At 61.4% G+C, this 16,352-nt stretch overlaps 7 protein-coding genes across 7 annotated transcripts; 4 read left to right on the plus strand and 3 right to left on the minus strand.

The window, feature by feature from the left end:
• Positions 1-2,164: 2,164 nt before the first annotated feature.
• On the plus strand, positions 2,165-2,956 carry B0H18DRAFT_822716 (Gti1/Pac2 family-domain-containing protein; the record flags this gene model as incomplete). The annotated part of the gene is made up of 5 exons (XM_048039312.1): positions 2,165-2,353; positions 2,437-2,493; positions 2,544-2,611; positions 2,686-2,762; positions 2,817-2,956. Coding segments are annotated over 5 exons (531 nt in total), but the record flags the coding sequence as incomplete, so codon positions are not given.
• A 1,614-nt stretch (positions 2,957-4,570) lies between these two features.
• On the minus strand, positions 4,571-5,909 carry B0H18DRAFT_614413 (uncharacterized protein). Its single transcript, XM_048038786.1, has 3 exons — positions 5,873-5,909; positions 5,388-5,779; positions 4,571-5,326 (listed from the first exon to the last, which is right to left on the minus strand). The coding sequence occupies exons 2-3, from the start codon at positions 5,450-5,452 to the stop codon at positions 4,621-4,623; spliced, it is 771 nt and encodes a 256-aa protein (XP_047890040.1). The 5' UTR covers positions 5,453-5,779; positions 5,873-5,909; the 3' UTR covers positions 4,571-4,620.
• A 391-nt stretch (positions 5,910-6,300) lies between these two features.
• Positions 6,301-7,172, plus strand: B0H18DRAFT_819062 (Gti1/Pac2 family-domain-containing protein; the record flags this gene model as incomplete). The annotated part of the gene is made up of 4 exons (XM_048039281.1): positions 6,301-6,543; positions 6,599-6,666; positions 6,716-6,855; positions 6,907-7,172. Coding segments are annotated over 4 exons (717 nt in total), but the record flags the coding sequence as incomplete, so codon positions are not given.
• Positions 7,173-7,324: 152 nt separating this feature from the next.
• Positions 7,325-8,213, minus strand: B0H18DRAFT_1025571 (uncharacterized protein). The gene has a single exon (XM_048029762.1). It carries the CDS (start codon positions 8,124-8,126, stop codon positions 7,398-7,400), a length of 729 nt encoding a protein of 242 aa, XP_047890042.1. The 5' UTR covers positions 8,127-8,213; the 3' UTR covers positions 7,325-7,397.
• Positions 8,214-10,518: 2,305 nt separating this feature from the next.
• On the plus strand, positions 10,519-12,071 carry B0H18DRAFT_1122131 (uncharacterized protein; the record flags this gene model as incomplete). The annotated part of the gene is made up of 2 exons (XM_048034456.1): positions 10,519-10,759; positions 10,975-12,071. The coding sequence occupies 2 exons, from the start codon at positions 10,519-10,521 to the stop codon at positions 12,069-12,071; spliced, it is 1,338 nt and encodes a 445-aa protein (XP_047890043.1).
• A 1,169-nt stretch (positions 12,072-13,240) lies between these two features.
• B0H18DRAFT_1025582 (transcription factor IIA, alpha/beta subunit) lies at positions 13,241-14,905 on the minus strand. Its single transcript, XM_048029763.1, has 6 exons — positions 14,857-14,905; positions 14,708-14,808; positions 14,542-14,643; positions 13,792-14,484; positions 13,643-13,734; positions 13,241-13,581 (listed from the first exon to the last, which is right to left on the minus strand). The coding sequence occupies exons 2-6, from the start codon at positions 14,723-14,725 to the stop codon at positions 13,566-13,568; spliced, it is 921 nt and encodes a 306-aa protein (XP_047890044.1). The 5' UTR covers positions 14,726-14,808; positions 14,857-14,905; the 3' UTR covers positions 13,241-13,565.
• A 495-nt stretch (positions 14,906-15,400) lies between these two features.
• Positions 15,401-16,106, plus strand: B0H18DRAFT_614594 (uncharacterized protein). Its single transcript, XM_048038787.1, has 2 exons — positions 15,401-15,493; positions 15,562-16,106. Exon 2 carries the CDS (start codon positions 15,564-15,566, stop codon positions 15,984-15,986), a length of 423 nt encoding a protein of 140 aa, XP_047890045.1. The 5' UTR covers positions 15,401-15,493; positions 15,562-15,563; the 3' UTR covers positions 15,987-16,106.
• Positions 16,107-16,352: the final 246 nt, after the last annotated feature.

A 16,352-nucleotide genomic window follows, 5' to 3' on the forward strand; every position in this document is an offset into this window, starting at 1 on the left:
CAAAAGCTGAGAAAACCCGGCACCTGGCTACAGGCACAGCGCGTTCCCGCAATTGCCTGGATGTTGACCGAGCACAGCACTGTGCCAGTGCGCGGCGTGTTTCGAGGCAGCAGTTCCAGTCGTGACGCGGACCGGTCTGGAACTTCTTCACCCCGGCCTCCGTGCTGGGTCAAGCTTCCTTTTGTGCGCTAGGCTAGAGGTTCAGGATGGTCCCACCATGCTCAAGGCCGAGTATTCCGCATTGCTGCCCGGATATTTGCGAGCGATCGTGGGTCGCTACCGTGACATGGATATCGCGCGTATCACCTGCTGTATAGCCTCCAGTTCACGGGTAGTCACAAAAAATCGCCACTCGCCTGCGTGTCTACAAGCTGATTGGGTAGACCCATTCAGTCGTACGTTCAGGTGCGTGTGCACGTATTGGACAAAGCCTGGCCTGCAACGAACAGTCCAAGGCAGTGTCTACGCGCGCCACAGGCGAAGTCGGAGTTCCCAAAATAGCAAGTCGACTATCGGGCCCGCGGGTCTCAAGACCACGTGGCCGACTGTCGATCCTATTGTGGGCGATCTGTGGCTGATGTTCCCGGTGGGATGCGCTGGCGTCGGAGTCCGTGAATCGGACACGCACTACGTTGGCACCGCTATGGCACCGTCGCTCGGGACACGAAGAGGACAACAAGCCTTGGGCCGGGGAGATTGTGCGAACATCGCATCGAGCGCGCGACGAGCTGCAGCCAACTGACAGAGATTGACTGCTGCAGATCATATGCGGTCTTGCGGATGCGGTCATGAGTGATCGGGAGGAGCCTCAAGGCTGCCCGATACAAGATCTTAGGATGGAGCCACTTGAATCTCTCTAGGTCTGCGCGCCGTGCCAATGCGGCCCGACGAAGGCGTCCACCACAGTCCGTCGAACATCATGGCGTGTGCGTGAAGCCTAGGGACCCTGCCTGGACGTAACTTCGTTGCGGGGGCTGTCTGTTCATGTTCCGGGTGGTTTCATAGTTGGGTTGGTGCACAGTCACAGCAGGGCTTCTCATGAATCGTCTTTCGTACATCGGATGCAGTCAGGACTCTTCTGAGCGACAGCACCGTGCCCTGTGCGGGGCTAAGCCATACCCATCCTCGCCCGCTACGTCAGGAGACCGGGCTTCGAGATAAGTCAGCGAGGAACGTGCGGTGGCCGACAACGGTGGAAGCTCATACATGGCATATTGATAACGGGTCGCTGACGTTACGGAACTGCGCCCGGACGCGGCGCGCAGAGAGGAAGACAAAGGGCGCGACGACTCGTTTGCCTCCGCGGTGGCGCACTTGGTTACACACTGGTGATAGCGTATGCTAAGCGCGCAGGAGTCCGCACAATCCATCACCCGCAACTCCGGGACAGTGGATCAGGATCGAATGAAGGCCAGCACGTCGGAGGAGGGTCGGGATCAAAACGCGCTCGATCTTCAAATCGGCGGAGGCAGGCCACAGCGACACGTACGTGCGTGCCTTGCCCACCATCCTGTTGAGCAACGCCAATGCCGCACCCGTCCACTCCAGGCTTCTTCACGATCCCCGTTCGCACGCGAAGTCCCGCAGAAGCCGTCGCGTGATTGGCCAGCTGGCTATATCCGTTAGCCGCAGGCTGGAGGGACACACGCCATGCCGCACCCCGGAACTGCGATAGGCGATTAGCATCAAGTCGTCTGAAGACCGGCCAGGAGCCTCTCCACGCATGGCGATGCATAACACACCCGCCCATTGGCCGATGGGCTCATCCCGACATGTAGTAATGTTCGTGTAAAGCCTGTCAGCGAACCAGGAACGATAGCGCTTCCCTCGCTTCCGTTCTCTACGTATGTTCGGCTCCAAGCCTGCCGTCTACATGCAATCAAATACAACCCTCAGCGGCCCAGCGAGATTAGGGTCGTGTCGTTTCTTGGTGATCGCTTTCCACAACAGGTATGGTTCATGTTTGGCTTGAAGGCTGGTGCTACCATCATCCCTTCTAAGGGACACACACGCCGGGCCAGTGCTTCTGCTCCGGCCTCGCTTCTCAGCTCGTCCGTTCCTTCTTAAAGCTTCGCCGCGATGCGGCCCCATCTTTCATAGCCTGATCCTCCCTGTCCGCGCCACACCACAGACGGCCACAATGCAGGCGCCGCCCACCAACCCACAGATGCCCACATATGTCGGTGCCCGCGTCAGGGCGACCGAGGAGGCCCACCTCGTCTTGCATGCAGTGGCGCTGAACCGCCTGCCCATGATCCACAACCGCCTCCTGAACGTCGAACGCTGGTCGATCATGGAGGGCTCCATCTTCGTCTGGGAGGAGCGCGTTGGCTCGAGGGACGACTCGACCAGCGTGAGTGCCTGCTCTGCGTTATCTCGCGTTCACGTCCCTGCAGCTCTCTGACATCACCGCCCCCCGTTTGCTTTGTCTTCTAGTCCGCGATCTGTCGCTGGACCGACGGAAGGAGGTGGGGGCCCTCCCGGGTGAAGGACGTACGTCTTCTTTTCCGAATGGGGCTGATAGGCTCTCACCGCTAGAATAGGAGTTTTTGATCTACCACGAGAACCTGCCCGCCCTCCCTGACGGTACACCGCAGGCCGATAAAGACGAGTTGTGCGTCCCCCTTATCGTCCCGCACCCGCCCGTTACTGACAGTGCATTCGTGCTCGCCGCGCTCCTTGTAGCATTGCGTCGCGGCTCATCAAGCAGACGTATTCCGCGTGGGTCCAAGTAAATGGCCAGCGCAAAAAATGGCACCTTGGTGCGTACATCGGAATGCGGAGGCTGATGGTCTACTGAAAGCACGTCCACTCAGTCGCCTACTATACCCAGAAGACAGACAAAACGCTAACCCGGATCTTCGACATCCCCGACTTTGCGGCTCTGCGCGGGACGTTCTCCCCAGACAAGTACACGTCCGCACGCGCGCCGAAGACGCGTGGCCGCAGCAACTCCAATCAAAGCGAGGACGCCGACGACGACGACTCCGATCCGTCGAACGAAGGCCCGCCCCCGCCCGCCCCGCAGGTGCTCGTAGCAGGCCCGTCGCACGTCCGCGCGCCCAGCCCTCACATACCCCCCACTTCTCTCAACGATAGCGAGCATTTGCACCCTGGTATGATGCTAGCGACGAGCAACATGCAAAACTCTGACGCAACCCGGGCGGCGTTCCCTGCACCTGGCTCTGCAGCGGCGGCTAGCGTGGCTGCGGCGGGCCCCCCTGCCCGGCGCGAGGCGCCGCCCGAGGTGAACGGACGCGCGCCCGACGACGGCGGGGGGTGTGCGCTCGCGCCGCTCGTGTACGACCGGATGGCACCGTACCCGCCGCGCCACCCGATAGACTCCGTCGCGCTGCGGTCGCTCGACGTGCGGATGAGGATCCTGTGAGGCTAGGCCAGGGAGACGAGACGGGGAGAAGCGTGGCGCAGGGGCAAGGCCCGCTGGCGCGTTGACGTATTGACGCATAAGCTCCATCGACGGACGAGTGTTCTCGGCGACGATGAGTCACATATATTGGCTGCTGTACGTACGAAGACATACGGTACAGTCCGCGTTGTATGTACTATTCATTACTGTATCGCTGATCATGTACTACTTATTCATTGCGCACCAGCGCACCAGATATTTCGAAGGGTTATGACGCCGCTCAGCTAGATTGAATGCTCAGGGCCAACAGCTGCGTGCAGGGGTACGTATGACGACACAGACTCCCAGGCTACGCAGACAGCCAGCGAGCAGAAGGAAGCAGTGCGGCTCGGGCGGAGCGAATTGCACGCACAGACCAGGCGGGCGGTGGCCAGTAGCGGGTGATGACACGCACCATTGCCAGGGCTGCCAGATAGCGGACTGAGCACAGACGAGCGCAGACGCGCAATGATCACGGTACGTACGGCATGGGTCTCGACCACATCTCGGTACCATCACGAAGGTTCCCCCAGCTGGGCGAGCACTTGCCCGTAAATGGGCACCGGCGCGGGCGCGTCCACCCAGCCACGCGAGGGCCTTCGACACCCGGATCTTCGTCGACGCTCGTCCTGGTAGTGCGCAGAGCCTGAGACAAGCTCAGCCTCCGAGTAAAGCCCGCGCGACTGCTACTAGTAATACTAGGGCCGGCCGCAGGATGTCCAGCGCTGTCTGTCGTCAACATGACTGTACGAATGCTCAGCATCGCGTGCTGCGCAGGCTGCCCCCGTGGGTGCGCCCGCCAGAGCCACCGCCCGCACAGGCCCCACTCGCCACCCGCATTTCAACAGACGTGTCTCGTGCGCGCCGCGCTGCCCCATACGTGCAGGCGTGTGCCCGGCGCGCGGACGAGAAGGCGGGGGACGCACGCCCGGCTCCCCGCACGGCGCACCTATTCCTGACGCGCCCGAGCCGCGGGCGCAAATCTGCCTGTCAGGGCGCGAAGCTCGCCGTACGGGCTCTGGCTCTGGTTCGCGCCGGGAAGTGCCCTCTGCGCAGCGTACCCACACGCCCTTCGCGTGCACGCGAGCCAACCCAGCGCGATCGCCGGGCCTAGCCCCTGCGTGCGCGGATGCTCCCAGCCCCTGCGTAGCGTGGGCCCATCTGACCGCCGCGCTGCTGTGGTTGCACCCATGACTTGCTCTGGAAGGCCTCAATCAAGGGCAGGGTATGGGGGCCTGGACGCACCGGCTGGAAAGTCTGAATGGCGGCCAGCGGGCTGCTGACCAGCAGAGGCAGAGCGCTGCTCGCTTGAGCGAGTCTTCCTGAGAGAGCATGCCTGTTCTGTCTAGCGCAGCGCCGCGAGCGGTGTGACGGTGCCGAGCGCAGGCGATGGAATCTGAGGGGCCTTTCTGAGGGTGCGTTCTGCGCTCGGAAGAGGCGTCCTGATATCCTGCGTGGCAGCTGTCAGTGGCACGACACCCGCCCGCGACTGTGGCCACCAGCCAGCGGCCTGCCCCAGGCCTGCCCCAGATCGCAGATGCGTGGGCGCCGCTGACCAATCCGCCCAGATCGTCCGGTAGCCCGTTATCGCCATAATCGGTGCATAATCGGTGCTTCCGCCACCTCCCCTCTATCGATCGGGGTCCGCGACGCTGCACCTCCATCTGTAATTGGCGGGGGCATATATGATATATGTGCACACACTGCCAAGCCGCACTACGAGAATGAAAGGTCGTGCGCGAGGCGCATTTGTCCTGCGTCATACATGAACGGCTTCCATCACCCGAGCCAGCTGTTCTGCGTGAGGCGGCATCGAGCAGGCTATGATGCCATAGGCGCACAGGCGGGATCAGCGCGATGTGTGTGCATTGTTTCCAGACGCGGTAGCCGGTGTTCCTCATCTGCAGCGGGCATGCGCATCTGCGGAAGAGGGTGAGCATCAAGGCTCGGGGATCAGGCAACACGCGATCGCGGGCAATACCTCTGTCCCGCTACGGGGCGGTCGTTGCTGGCGGGAAAGCGCGACTCGGACGACTCGGCGACCATGTACCACCCCGGAACACGCTGCGCGGTCGCGAGGGAAGTGCATTTGGGAGTTCTTGAGAGAGACGCGGGAAGGCTCGGTAGTCAATTTGCGTGGGTCGCGACGAGTCCCGCGCGACGATCATCTTGTTCCTCCGGAGCGGAAGCAAATGCTGCGTGAATCGGAGGACGTCTCACTTTCGTATGTCGCACCGGGTTTGACTCAGGAACAGCAAAGTACGCCAAGTTAATATAGCTCGCGCGGTTGCCACTTGACCAGCGGCCTGGTCGCTGGACGGTCGGCGATAGAGCGACGTGCAACGGCGGTAGACATGGCGTCATCGCTGGCAGCTACCGAAAGGCGATTAGCGCGGCGAGCTCAGTGCTGGCAAGCGAGCGGACCGGCTGGCGGGCTGCTGCTCGGCGGCGGGGGCGTGCACGCACCACACATGGTTGAAGCGCTGGGGCGGGCCGACCCGACGGGTGCCCTCGAGGTCGGTAGCACGAGGCAGACGAGCGGTGGCGTGGACGAGGGTGTCGGCCGCGCCTGACGAAAGCGCAGTGGCCGGGGGGATGCGGGGGTGGCGCGGGGCTGCAGGTCGATCAGATCTCGATGCGCGAGAGTATCCGTTTCCCCGGGAGAATGGCAGTGGGCGATGGCCCAAGATGGATTGGCTTGCACGCGCCACTCAGACCTCGCATGCAATGATAATTACTGTAATCAATTTGCTGCAGCTCAGAAGCCCTTCCCACCTGATCCTATATAATCATTTCTCCCGATCCTCTCTCGGCCCCCCTTCCCACCCGCCTCGTCCCCGCACGCGCCCCTCCCCCTCCCCCTCCCCGCGTCGACCGCCATGGCCCAGCAGAAGCAAAAGCCCACCCTCGAGGGCGTCCACATCCGCTCCGCTGACGACGCCCACAAGGTCTTCTACGCCGTCATGCAGGACACCCTGCAGCCCATCACAAAGCGCCTCGACGCGGAGGAGCGCGCCGCCCTCAAGGCAGGCGACGTCTACGTCTGGGCCCGCCAGAGCCTCACCGGCGACGCCTACAGCCCACACATGGAGCGCTTCACCGAAGGCAAGTCCTGGACAGCCTCGCGTGTCCGAGATGTACGTCGTAACGTAACGCGGATCCCCCGCACCCACGCTGACGCGCCGTCGATAGGACTTCCTCATCTACTACGAGATCCCGGAGAAGACGAAGGGACGGGGAGGCCCCGCTCAACGAGCCGAGTATGTCCCTTCCAGCAGCCCGAACGCGTTATGCCCATACGTTTCCTAGGTCGTCGGAAAACCGCGTCGTTCGCCAGGGCGAGCACGACCAGTTCATCAAGCAGACGTACTCCGTCTATTGTAACGACCCCGCTGACGCGCAACCGTCGCCGGATGGAAAGCCAAAAGATCCAAAGAAGTGGCATCTCAGTGCGTCGTGTGCTCATCAGACGTCTTCCCCAGCGAACCCACGTTGCCCAGACGCGTACTTCACAAAACTAACGGAAGGCCAACTGAAAACGATCGACGACATCGAAGAACTGCGCGACCTCGTCGTCCCGGAGGGTATGTTCAGGAGTGCGCGGACGAGCAAGGCCGGCAAGAAGGGCGAATCCTCGCGGACGACCAGCAGCACGAAACGGCAGTACGCGCCCTTCCCCTCGCGCTCGCAACTACCGCAGCCCTCGACAAGCTCCCAGTCACAGGCGTCCACAAGCGCGCTCCCGCCGCCTCCGCCAGCGCCCGTCCAAACGATCAAACACGAGCCACAGCCCGGGCCCTCGACGTCCACGGACTACGAATACCCGCCCGACATGCAGCACTACCAGCAACAGCCGCACCAATACCCGCAACCCCAAGCATACCCGTCCGCGCAATACCCGCAGGCCGCGCAATACGAGCAGCCCGTCGGCTGGCCAGGCCCCGTCTCCGCACTCCCGCCCGCACCCTCCTCCGACCGAGCGCCGCAGTACTCAATCCCCGCCGAGCTGCAGCCTCCGGTGAGTGGCTACGCCTATGAACCCTTCAACTACCCTTATCCGCCGCCGACGCCCTAGCTGCCTGCCGTACCCTTCCCCACGCTCCCCGCACCCGGGGGCGCGCCAACGACGTTCCCGCCCAGCGACACGCTCACGATGATCCCGAACCCCGACGACGACCCCTCCGGACCAGCCCTCCCCGAAGCCATCGACGAGTACACCCCCGCGCCCATCCCGCCCGGCATGGCCTTCCTCTCCCCCAGCCACTCGCACTCGCACGCTTATGCGCACTCCGAGAACTACGTCTACTCCGCCAGCCCTCCGTCCCCCGCGCTCAGCCGCCGCAGCCACCAGTCGATGTCCCCCTCGCTCTCGGACGGCTCGAGCTCGTCCTCCTGGGGCTCGCCCTTGCAGTCGCGCTCCGTGGGCCTCGCCGCCAGCCCGTCGCCGTCCTCCAGCTACTCGCGCCAGTCTTCGCCCGTCTTCGGCGCGGACGGGTTCCCCCTCACCGACGCGGGCCTCCCGTACATGCCCGCGCCGAGCCTGGAGGACATCCTCAGCCAGCGCGCCGCGCTCGGTCCTGCGCGGGTCGACCTCGCACCGCTCAGCTCGCTCAGGAGCCATCCGTACAGACGCTGCCCCGCGGACGACCGCGCGCTGCGGCTGCTCGGGCCCGGCGCGCGGTGAGCCCCGCAAAACTAACATACGCACTCGAACTCTCATGCACTCGCACGCACATATGGTACACGGACACGGACACTCCGCGCTTTCGCACACCCACACCCTCGCATCAGACACAGAGAGAGAGCACTGAGATACACCGCACTATGTACTGCGCCCGATTTCCCCTCAGGTTCTGGGTTTGGTGCTTCGTTGTAGTCAAGCTGTATTATTATTTGTCGGTTCTTCCCGCTGCATCGCATCACCCCTCGGATACTTGTTCTTCTACCGCACACGCACGACTGTCGCACCGTATTTGTACTACCACCACACGATACGATTCGGATGGGGCCTTTGGGCGCAACTCGTAGCGTCAGGACCCGGCCGGTGCCTCGCAGCGTATCGCGGATCCTTTCTGCGTGCCAGTGTTCGGGATCGCCCCCTTCTGCACCCGATGTCGACGTGCCGGCGAGCCGTGCCGCTGCGTCGTTCTCTGCGCCCCCGGCCCCTGTACGTCTGCCACGCGCAAGTGCTCCCGACAGATGGGGGACCTTTGCTCGACGCGGCAAGTCGCGCCCTGTGTGCCTTCAGGCTTGTCGGGCTTGAGCTTCAGCGACTGGATGCGGTCTTGAAAGAATTGGTCCCGCTCTTCTCCCGCCCTGTCTGCCCACCCCCTCCCCAGGGCCCCGAGCCCGCGTGCTCGGCACCCGCTCTCCATTCGAGAAGAGAATTGAATGGTGTCTCGCCCGGCGAGCACGCCGTGACGTGCGTGCCCCGGGCGCTGCGCTGCGCGCCCTGCGTTGTACATAATGTGTATGTACGCGCTGACCGCCCGCGCTGCACGCCACCCGCCCTCCTCGCGAAGCGTCCGGATCGCGTCTTCTTAGGGCGTAGCGTAGCACGCCGCGTGGCGCTGCGTCGAGGCCGTGGGGCTTGGGGCGCGTGCCGATCGGAAAAAGCGCGGAACTGCAGACGAGCGTGTCGTGATTGGCTCCGCGCGGCCAGGGACTCGCGCTGTCGTGCCAGCGACGAGACGTGCAGATAGCGTCGCAGCGCATCGCGATTGCTCGGAGGTAAACCTTCTTGTCAGTTTTCTCGGCCTTCCGTGGTGTGGCATTTGGCGGAGTATGGTTGGGGACGTGCTTGTGCGTGAGCCGTGCGCGCTGGGCTGCGTGTGCTCAGGTGGGCCGCCGGGATCGAATCGATGAGCGGAGATAGCTCGCTGGTCTGGGCGAGGGCGAGGGCGTTCCTGAAGTTCCGGTGTGGTGGTAACCATGCTATTCACGAACTGAATAGGACATGCCGCAGAATTCATATACAGACGTGCCGATGCCGCAGAGCCTCTAGAGGGAGAAGTCAAAGGGCCACACGCGTTACGTAACCCCCCGGGCGTTTCGACCGGACCAGCTGCCTGCCTCCTGGCCTGTCGTCGCGGCCGACACATTGATCTTCACAGCCGCTGAGTTTCGAAGTGCGCAATGCGTTGCTCAGATGTTCGATCGATGGCCTGCTCCAGAGCAGCGAACGCCGATGAGTGCGGTACGACCGCGCGTGCGCAGTGGTGCGAGTGTGGTTTGGGTGATGCGGCGGCGATGGTAGCGTGTCATTCAGTCGTGGAATTCAGCACATAGTGTCGGCAGAGAAAACGCACTGCATGGAATGTCTGGGCGCTGGCTATTGCTTGCGAGCGCGACCGTGACACCAGCTGCCAGTGCGTCTCGTAGCGAGGACCCTGACTAGCCAGTGCTGAAACCCCGTGGCTGGAACCTGCACAAGTTCTATCAGTGCATCTTGGGCGGTCTTGGCCCATTTAGCGTGGACAACGGTGGGGGCAGAAACGCGGCCGTACCTGCTCGGAACATGCGTCGGTTGATAACCACCAGCGAATCGACGCTACGGGTCCAAAAAGCCCCGCAACGCTTCACAAGCATTTGTGGATTATGACCGGGCAGCGGGAAGTACGTCTGATTCGATTGGCGTTCCGTAGGCAGACGGTAATACCTTGTTTTTGATGAGCACCGGCGGCACGACCGCTGGCGGCTGGCTGGCCTCCGTGACTGCTTGTGGCAGTCACTGGCAAGGAGCCGCAAGCGCGGCGGGCGGGGTCCGGGCCGCACGTGGCGCGAAGGACGCGCTTGCCAAATGCGGGTGATGGCTTCGGGTGTGGCACCGCGTCCGCATTGTCCACGCCCCTTGTCCTCGACGGCCATCGCGAGGTCAGTCGTCGCCGAATCGACTCTGGTAATATTGCATACACATCTGTGCGAGGCACGCGCACAACCGACCCCCGCCAGTGGGAACATCCACCTCTATTCAGCCGCAGTCGTGCGCAGGCGCGCACCCCAGGTTCGTCATACCGTGCCATCAGCTCTGGGCAGTCCGCCTGATGCGCGTCGGTCTCTTGGACAAGCTAACGAGCTCCGCAGGACGCGCACATCCTCGCTAGCTCACCGCGATGTCCGATGCCTGCGGGCTGGTGCGTCTCCTGAGACCCGCGCCGCGAACGGACCACTCGAGCCTCCCGCCCGAACTCTGGCTTGAGATCTTCCGGTACGCAACATACGTCCCGCGCGTCCGAGGCCTCAGCCCCGGAGACCCGTTCGAACCACAACGCCCCTCCAACTATGCGTGGGGAGTGAACACCCTGTCTCGTCACTCGCGACAAAGCGAAACCTCGTCCTCGTCTGCCGGCCCTGGTACTGTCTCGCGACGGAGCTGCTGTACGAGCATGTCGTCATCAGCAGCCGGCGACGCGCCTTTCTGCTCCATCGGACGCTCAACCACAGCGATCGCACGGTCCGAAGACTGCGCGCGCGCGGCGAGACCTCAGAGGGACTCGCGCGATGGGTCCGACACGTTGAGATACATGACTGTGCCCGGACGTCGAAGTCGCTTCATTTCTGGTCAGCAGTCGCGGCCATCCTTTCCCTCCTTCCGAACCTACACGTGCTGAGCGGCATCTGGGAGCGACCGCTGGCCAAGAACCTTCTGGAGGTGTTCTCGCGGTACCTCACGAGCTCGATTCAGGGTTTGTATTGGGACGAAGGCCTCGTTCCAGAGGGCGAGCCCTCGCTCCTGTCGGCCGCGTTCCTGCCAAAGTACCAATCACTTCGTGTGCTGGACATCAGGAAGCTGCGACTCGAGGATCCGGATAGTTTCCCGACAGACACCACATCTACTATCTCGCTGCCCTCGGTCGTGGATCTGCTCCTCCCAACATGTCCCGCCGTGCTGGGGTTCGCGCGCAAGCTTGACCTGCCCCGTCTCAACCGGCTGGTTCTGGACGCAGCGAATCTGCGCCGGAATAGCTCCTCGTACGTCAGCTCGTCCTTGAACAAGCTTCTCGCGAGGCACGGGCCGAAGATCACCACCCTCGAGCTGCTCCCGATGACCTCCCTCTCGTACCAGGCCTCCCCGATCAGCATCACCACATTCCTCCAGCCCGACGTCTGCCCGGCGCTCGAGACGTTCGTCTTCGACTGCCGCGAGCGGCTGCTCAGCGCGTGCTCCCCGCCGCCCTCATGCCTCCCGTCCAGCCCCGCGCGCCCAGGCGTCGACACGCGCCCGCCGCCCTCCGCACCTCCGACCCCCTCCCGCAACGCGCCCGAGCCCGAGCTGCGCTCGCCGCACCGCAACCTCCGCCGCATCGGCATCCGCGGGATGGGCATCTCGCGGCTGTACCCGAACCGCCCGAGCCACGCGCAGGCGCACCTGCAGTCCTTCCTCAAGCACCGCGCGCTCTTCCCCGTGCTCGAGACGGTGCGCACGCTCGGCTTCCTCGTCGACGCGTGCACGGACCCGTTCGCGCGCGACATCTTCATCTGGTGGACGGAGAAGTTCGAGGAGCACGGGCTGGACCTGCAGGACGGCGAGGGCGTCGTGTGGCTGTACACGGACCCTGTGGACGGGAGGCAGGACGTCGTCGTGGAGGAAGAGATCGTCGCGGACGACTGCGCGAGCTTGGTGCACAAGAGCGATGCGGGGGAGGTGCAGGCGGTGAAGGCGTGAGCGGGTGCGGTGCGCGGTGATGGCGAGGGCGAGAACTTGAAGCTCCAGGTAAGTGGAAGAACCCCATCCTACGATATTGTAACCATGAATCCAGACCGCCATGTATCATTTTCACTGCATTCACGGACTACACTACGCATAGCTGCACAACCTTCCTTTGGTTCGACACACGCTATGCACTGCAATTAGCTTTCCAGGTCGCTACATTACGTTCGAGATGATAAAACATGGATGACCGTCTGAGTGGTACTATTCCGAAAGGGGAGTTGCAACACTCGGTCTCACGCCGCTGCCCGCTCATCGTTCGCCTCTGAGGAAATCACAGTCTGCTTCTGACTGCTTCGACATACTTTCACCCGAATATTACGGAAGTGGTATATCCCTTGAACACGCTCGGCTCGCAGCGCAGGCTAGCACTCTAGATCCCATCCGACATTAGAACTCGGCAATTGCTCACAGAAGATCTGATTCAACCTCCCTGTCCTTTGCTGTCCTCTCCTTGTCCGCCCGTTTGCCAGTCAGACTTGAGCGAGCAATCCTTCGGAGCGCATGTGGGTCCGCTACGCCGTGACTTCAGTGGCCAAATATGGTTGGACGCTGACCAAATCTAGCATGCCCGAGGCGATCACCGATGTGACCGCCTGCGACGGTCCGACTCGGTGCTTCTCTGAGTTATACGCTTGTTCTGCACCTCCGGACGACCTCTCGCCATTGCGATTAATATTCTTGCGGTATCCGAGGCCGTGGCAGACTTCTCTTGTGCGCAAATGCGTGCTGACATATGGGTTGTGCGGAGAGCAAGACGTCGGCGGACGGGGCTTCCGTTGATGCACTCTCCCACTCGTTCTTCTCCTGGTCCAGCTTCGCAGCGCTGGGAGCTTCTCAATAATCACGATCACGATGGGCGCGCTTCTAGGTATTGCGTTCAGGCTTCAGCTTCAGAGCTTCAAGCTCAAGTTTGAAGTTAGACGAGTGATGGGTCGCGGGCGGCGCATGGGGTCACTGTGATTCAAGTCGGAAGACATGGTATGTATGTTGGGTGGGGAAGCGGGGTGGGTAGAAAACGATCATCTGAATCGAGATCCGAAGCCCACGAAGACCAGTGGACACTGAGTCTGGAAGCCTAGGCTTGAGCGCGCGCAATGCATTGACTTTCCGAGATGCTACATGTGTCTTTCTGTACGTTGTATAATGGACAATGGGGACGCGATGGGATTCCTATGCAATGATTTTCTGACGATGGTCAATATATGAAACAGCAGATGAGGACATGCGAGCGATTACGAGGGTGGACGGATAGCGCGGATGGGGCACACAGATAGATGACCGCGAGACATGACACTTGTAGCAGGCCTCAGGGTGAGACAGGACGTGAGACGTGGTGTGGAAAGATAACCAGAGGAGGAAAGGTCCGCAGCAAAACGACATGACAGCGACGAAGGCGCAGAAGCCCTTCGGATCCACGAGGAGGGGTAGGAGCCGGGAGGTTGGCCACTACCACTCGAATTCCCTGTATACATAAGGTTTGAGATACCGATACCGACACGCGAAGCACACTCGACGTCACGTACCCTGTGCACTTCGCGAAGAGGTAGTCCTTCCCATTGATGTGGATCATCCCGTCCTTGAGGATGCACTTCCACTTGTTTTTCACACGCGCAACCTGATACGCGTCGTCAGCATACAGATCCATGCATCGGCGAGAAGATGAGATGCAAACCTTGTCATATGTGCAAAACACGATGTCTTGCTCCGCCGAGCTCGCCATCTCGTTCACTTCTTCGTTGTCAGAATCAGAGTCATCGAGATCGCTGTTGATGGCCTCGTCATTATCCGGCTGCGAAGTACTCTGGGTGGGCTGCGGAAGCGATGGATGCAGGGACCGCGGTGCGTAGCCTTGGCTTGGCGGGGGAGACGACGACTCCGACGACGATGAGGACGGACCGTCAAGCTGAGGAACCCTTGGCAGCGAAGACGGTCCATCAACCTGCGGTATGCGCGTCTGCGGAGGCTGCTGATGCTGCGCTGCGGGCGGGTACCTCGCCGTCGGGGGCGGTGGCGGGTGCGTCGGGTATGTCAGGCCGTTGGGCGGACGTGCACCCGGAATCTGCGGGCCTGGCAAGGGGGCCATCGCGTAGGGGGAATGATGAGCCATGCCCTGGCTCAGCATGTACCTCGTGTCGACGGGTTCGGCCTTGACCTGTGGACCGGCCGGTGGTGGTGGTACATGCGGGTGCTGGTAAGCACTCGGCGGGGGCGGGTAAGGGCTAGGTACACCTGGAGCATGGGGGTGCGCATGCATCGGGTGTGGAGGATAAGCTGGATGGGTTGGATGGGGATTTGCCGTAGGCGCAGGAGCAGCCTGGTTGTCGAACTCGGCGACATGTGAAGCGATGACCTTCTTCTCCCATCTCTGCACGACGCATACAGTTTGGGCAAAACATGGGGACAGAAGTTACTCGGTACTCACGTCCTGGAGATCATGGAGAACGTCTTCGGAGACGCCGTATTCGTCAAACTCGGGTTTTATGCTCGCAATCACATCGTCGATGACGGCACGGTAGATGGCGGGCTCACGAGAGGCGGACGTCACTCACACTGTATGCGACAGGAGACAACCGTGGTGAGCAGCTCACCACTATTTTATTCGACATAGCTCAACGTCAACGCGCTGCTGCTCCCGGGACCGTCGACAACAACGAGCTCGAAGGGCGGCGTGGCGTGGTGGAGGTGGGAGGTGAGGGAGGTGCATTTATACAAGGTTGCGATAGCTGGAAGGGTTCAGACTCCGCCCTAATTCAGGTCTCCTGACTAAATTCTCACGCACGGACCTCCTGTCTGCCGCTGTGGCTGCACCTTCAATGTCATACCGCCGAAGCCCTAATACGCTGTAATCAATTCATATATAAGGACTGCCGCGCGGATAATTCGCAGTACTTCGACCCATGTTCCCCCAACCCGGTGGCCCGCATGGAAAGCCATTCACAAAATCAGGCACGTTGAGCGCAGCCGTACCTGCCTTCAGCACGAATCCTTAGTGCTGACAATACTTACAGTGATTGTCCCGACTCGTCCGCTCCTGGCTATCTGAAACGCGCACGAGCATGTGTAGGGGGCTTCAGTTTCCTTCACTGCGATTCATGTTCATTTAGAGTCCACATGGTGACGAGTGGCAATGTGCCTGCTGTGATGCTCCACGGAGCAGTGGACCCAAGGTGGACTTGCTCCTCGTGAAGCGTTCATGGCCAGGGCCATTTGCCCAACTTCGTCAGACGCGCTGCTGTCGTGCAGTGGGGAACCGAGATATGTACCCACTGACGTAGCAAAGCCATATGTACATAAGTGCACCCGGTAAGTGGCCAATCGTCCCATATACTCTCCCAAGTCTTGTCCGTATACCTATCTGCAAGAACGCGCTGCTGGTACGTCCAAGGTTGCCCCGCATATTAGGTGTGGCGGAGGCACTGAGATATGCGTTTGTATCCTTCAGATATGCCTTTGTTCCACTCATCAAACCCCGAACCTCAGCCTGCCCCGGCCCCGGCCCAGACGGAGGAGCCTCAGCGTAGTCGGAGCCTTTTCTCGCGTCGCGGAAATAGTCCGGATGCTGCCCCTTCTGCGAATGGCTCCACGACCGGTACCGCTAGTACCAAGTCTAATGGTGGCTTCTTCAGCCGCCGCCGTTCGTCGTCCTCTGATGACCTGAACGATATCAAGCACGAGCCTTCCGTCGTCACAGCGCGCCAGAGAGTGGCTGACGCAGAGGCGGCTGAGCGCGAGGCCGACAGGGCTCTCATACAGGCACGCGCGGCTGTGCGCGGTGCCAGGGAGCACGTCAGATTGCTTGAACAGGAGGCTATTGAAGAGTGGGTCGCTATCCCTCTCCGCTATCCTTGCGGCCTGGCGATCAAATGATACTAATATTTCCTTTTGCAGAGCCAAACGTGCGAAGGCCAAACAGGCCGAGGCCAAATCGATTGGCAAGGGCGCGAAGGCTCTCGGCAGGCATGGCTGAGTGTCCGCAACAGTGATTGCATCTATTCATGACCATCGACGAATATATACCCACGAATTGTACTCGACTTGTTGCTCGGCTTACCGATTCGCCAACGACACACGTCTTCATGATACCGTACGCGCTACTTCACGATGGCCTATAATCTCTTTGTTTCCCTTCTCTGGCTCACCGACTTCACGTGTACTTTCAGAATATAGCTGGTTATCTCGCGCTCATGTTGTGCGCCGCGGAAGGTCAGGAACATACCGATAATGCGGTTCACA

The sequence above is a fragment of the Fomitopsis serialis genome (assembly GCF_022376445.1).
Source record: "Fomitopsis serialis strain Sig1Antser10 chromosome Unknown B0H18scaffold_71, whole genome shotgun sequence".
NCBI lineage: Eukaryota > Fungi > Basidiomycota > Agaricomycetes > Polyporales > Fomitopsidaceae > Fomitopsis > Fomitopsis serialis.

What these genes read in the sequence shown, in the direction of transcription:
- B0H18DRAFT_614413 (XM_048038786.1), bottom strand. Translation starts at nt 5,452, where the DNA reads ATGGTCGCCGAGTCGTCCGAGTCGCGCTTTCCCGCCAGCAACGACCGC. An exon ending in CGCCCCGTAGCGGGACAGAG is followed by an intron (nt 5,327 to 5,387) that starts GTATTGCCCGCG and finishes CCTCTTCCGCAG; the next exon opens with ATGCGCATGCCCGCTGCAGA.
- B0H18DRAFT_1025571 (XM_048029762.1), bottom strand. Translation starts at nt 8,126, where the DNA reads ATGAGAGTTCGAGTGCGTATGTTAGTTTTGCGGGGCTCACCGCGCGCC.
- B0H18DRAFT_1025582 (XM_048029763.1), bottom strand. An exon ending in TTCTCCATGATCTCCAGGAC is followed by an intron (nt 14,485 to 14,541) that starts GTGAGTACCGAG and finishes TGCGTCGTGCAG; the next exon opens with AGATGGGAGAAGAAGGTCAT. An exon ending in TGTTTTGCACATATGACAAG is followed by an intron (nt 13,735 to 13,791) that starts GTTTGCATCTCA and finishes GACGCGTATCAG; the next exon opens with GTTGCGCGTGTGAAAAACAA.
- B0H18DRAFT_614594 (XM_048038787.1), top strand. Translation starts at nt 15,564, where the DNA reads ATGCCTTTGTTCCACTCATCAAACCCCGAACCTCAGCCTGCCCCGGCC.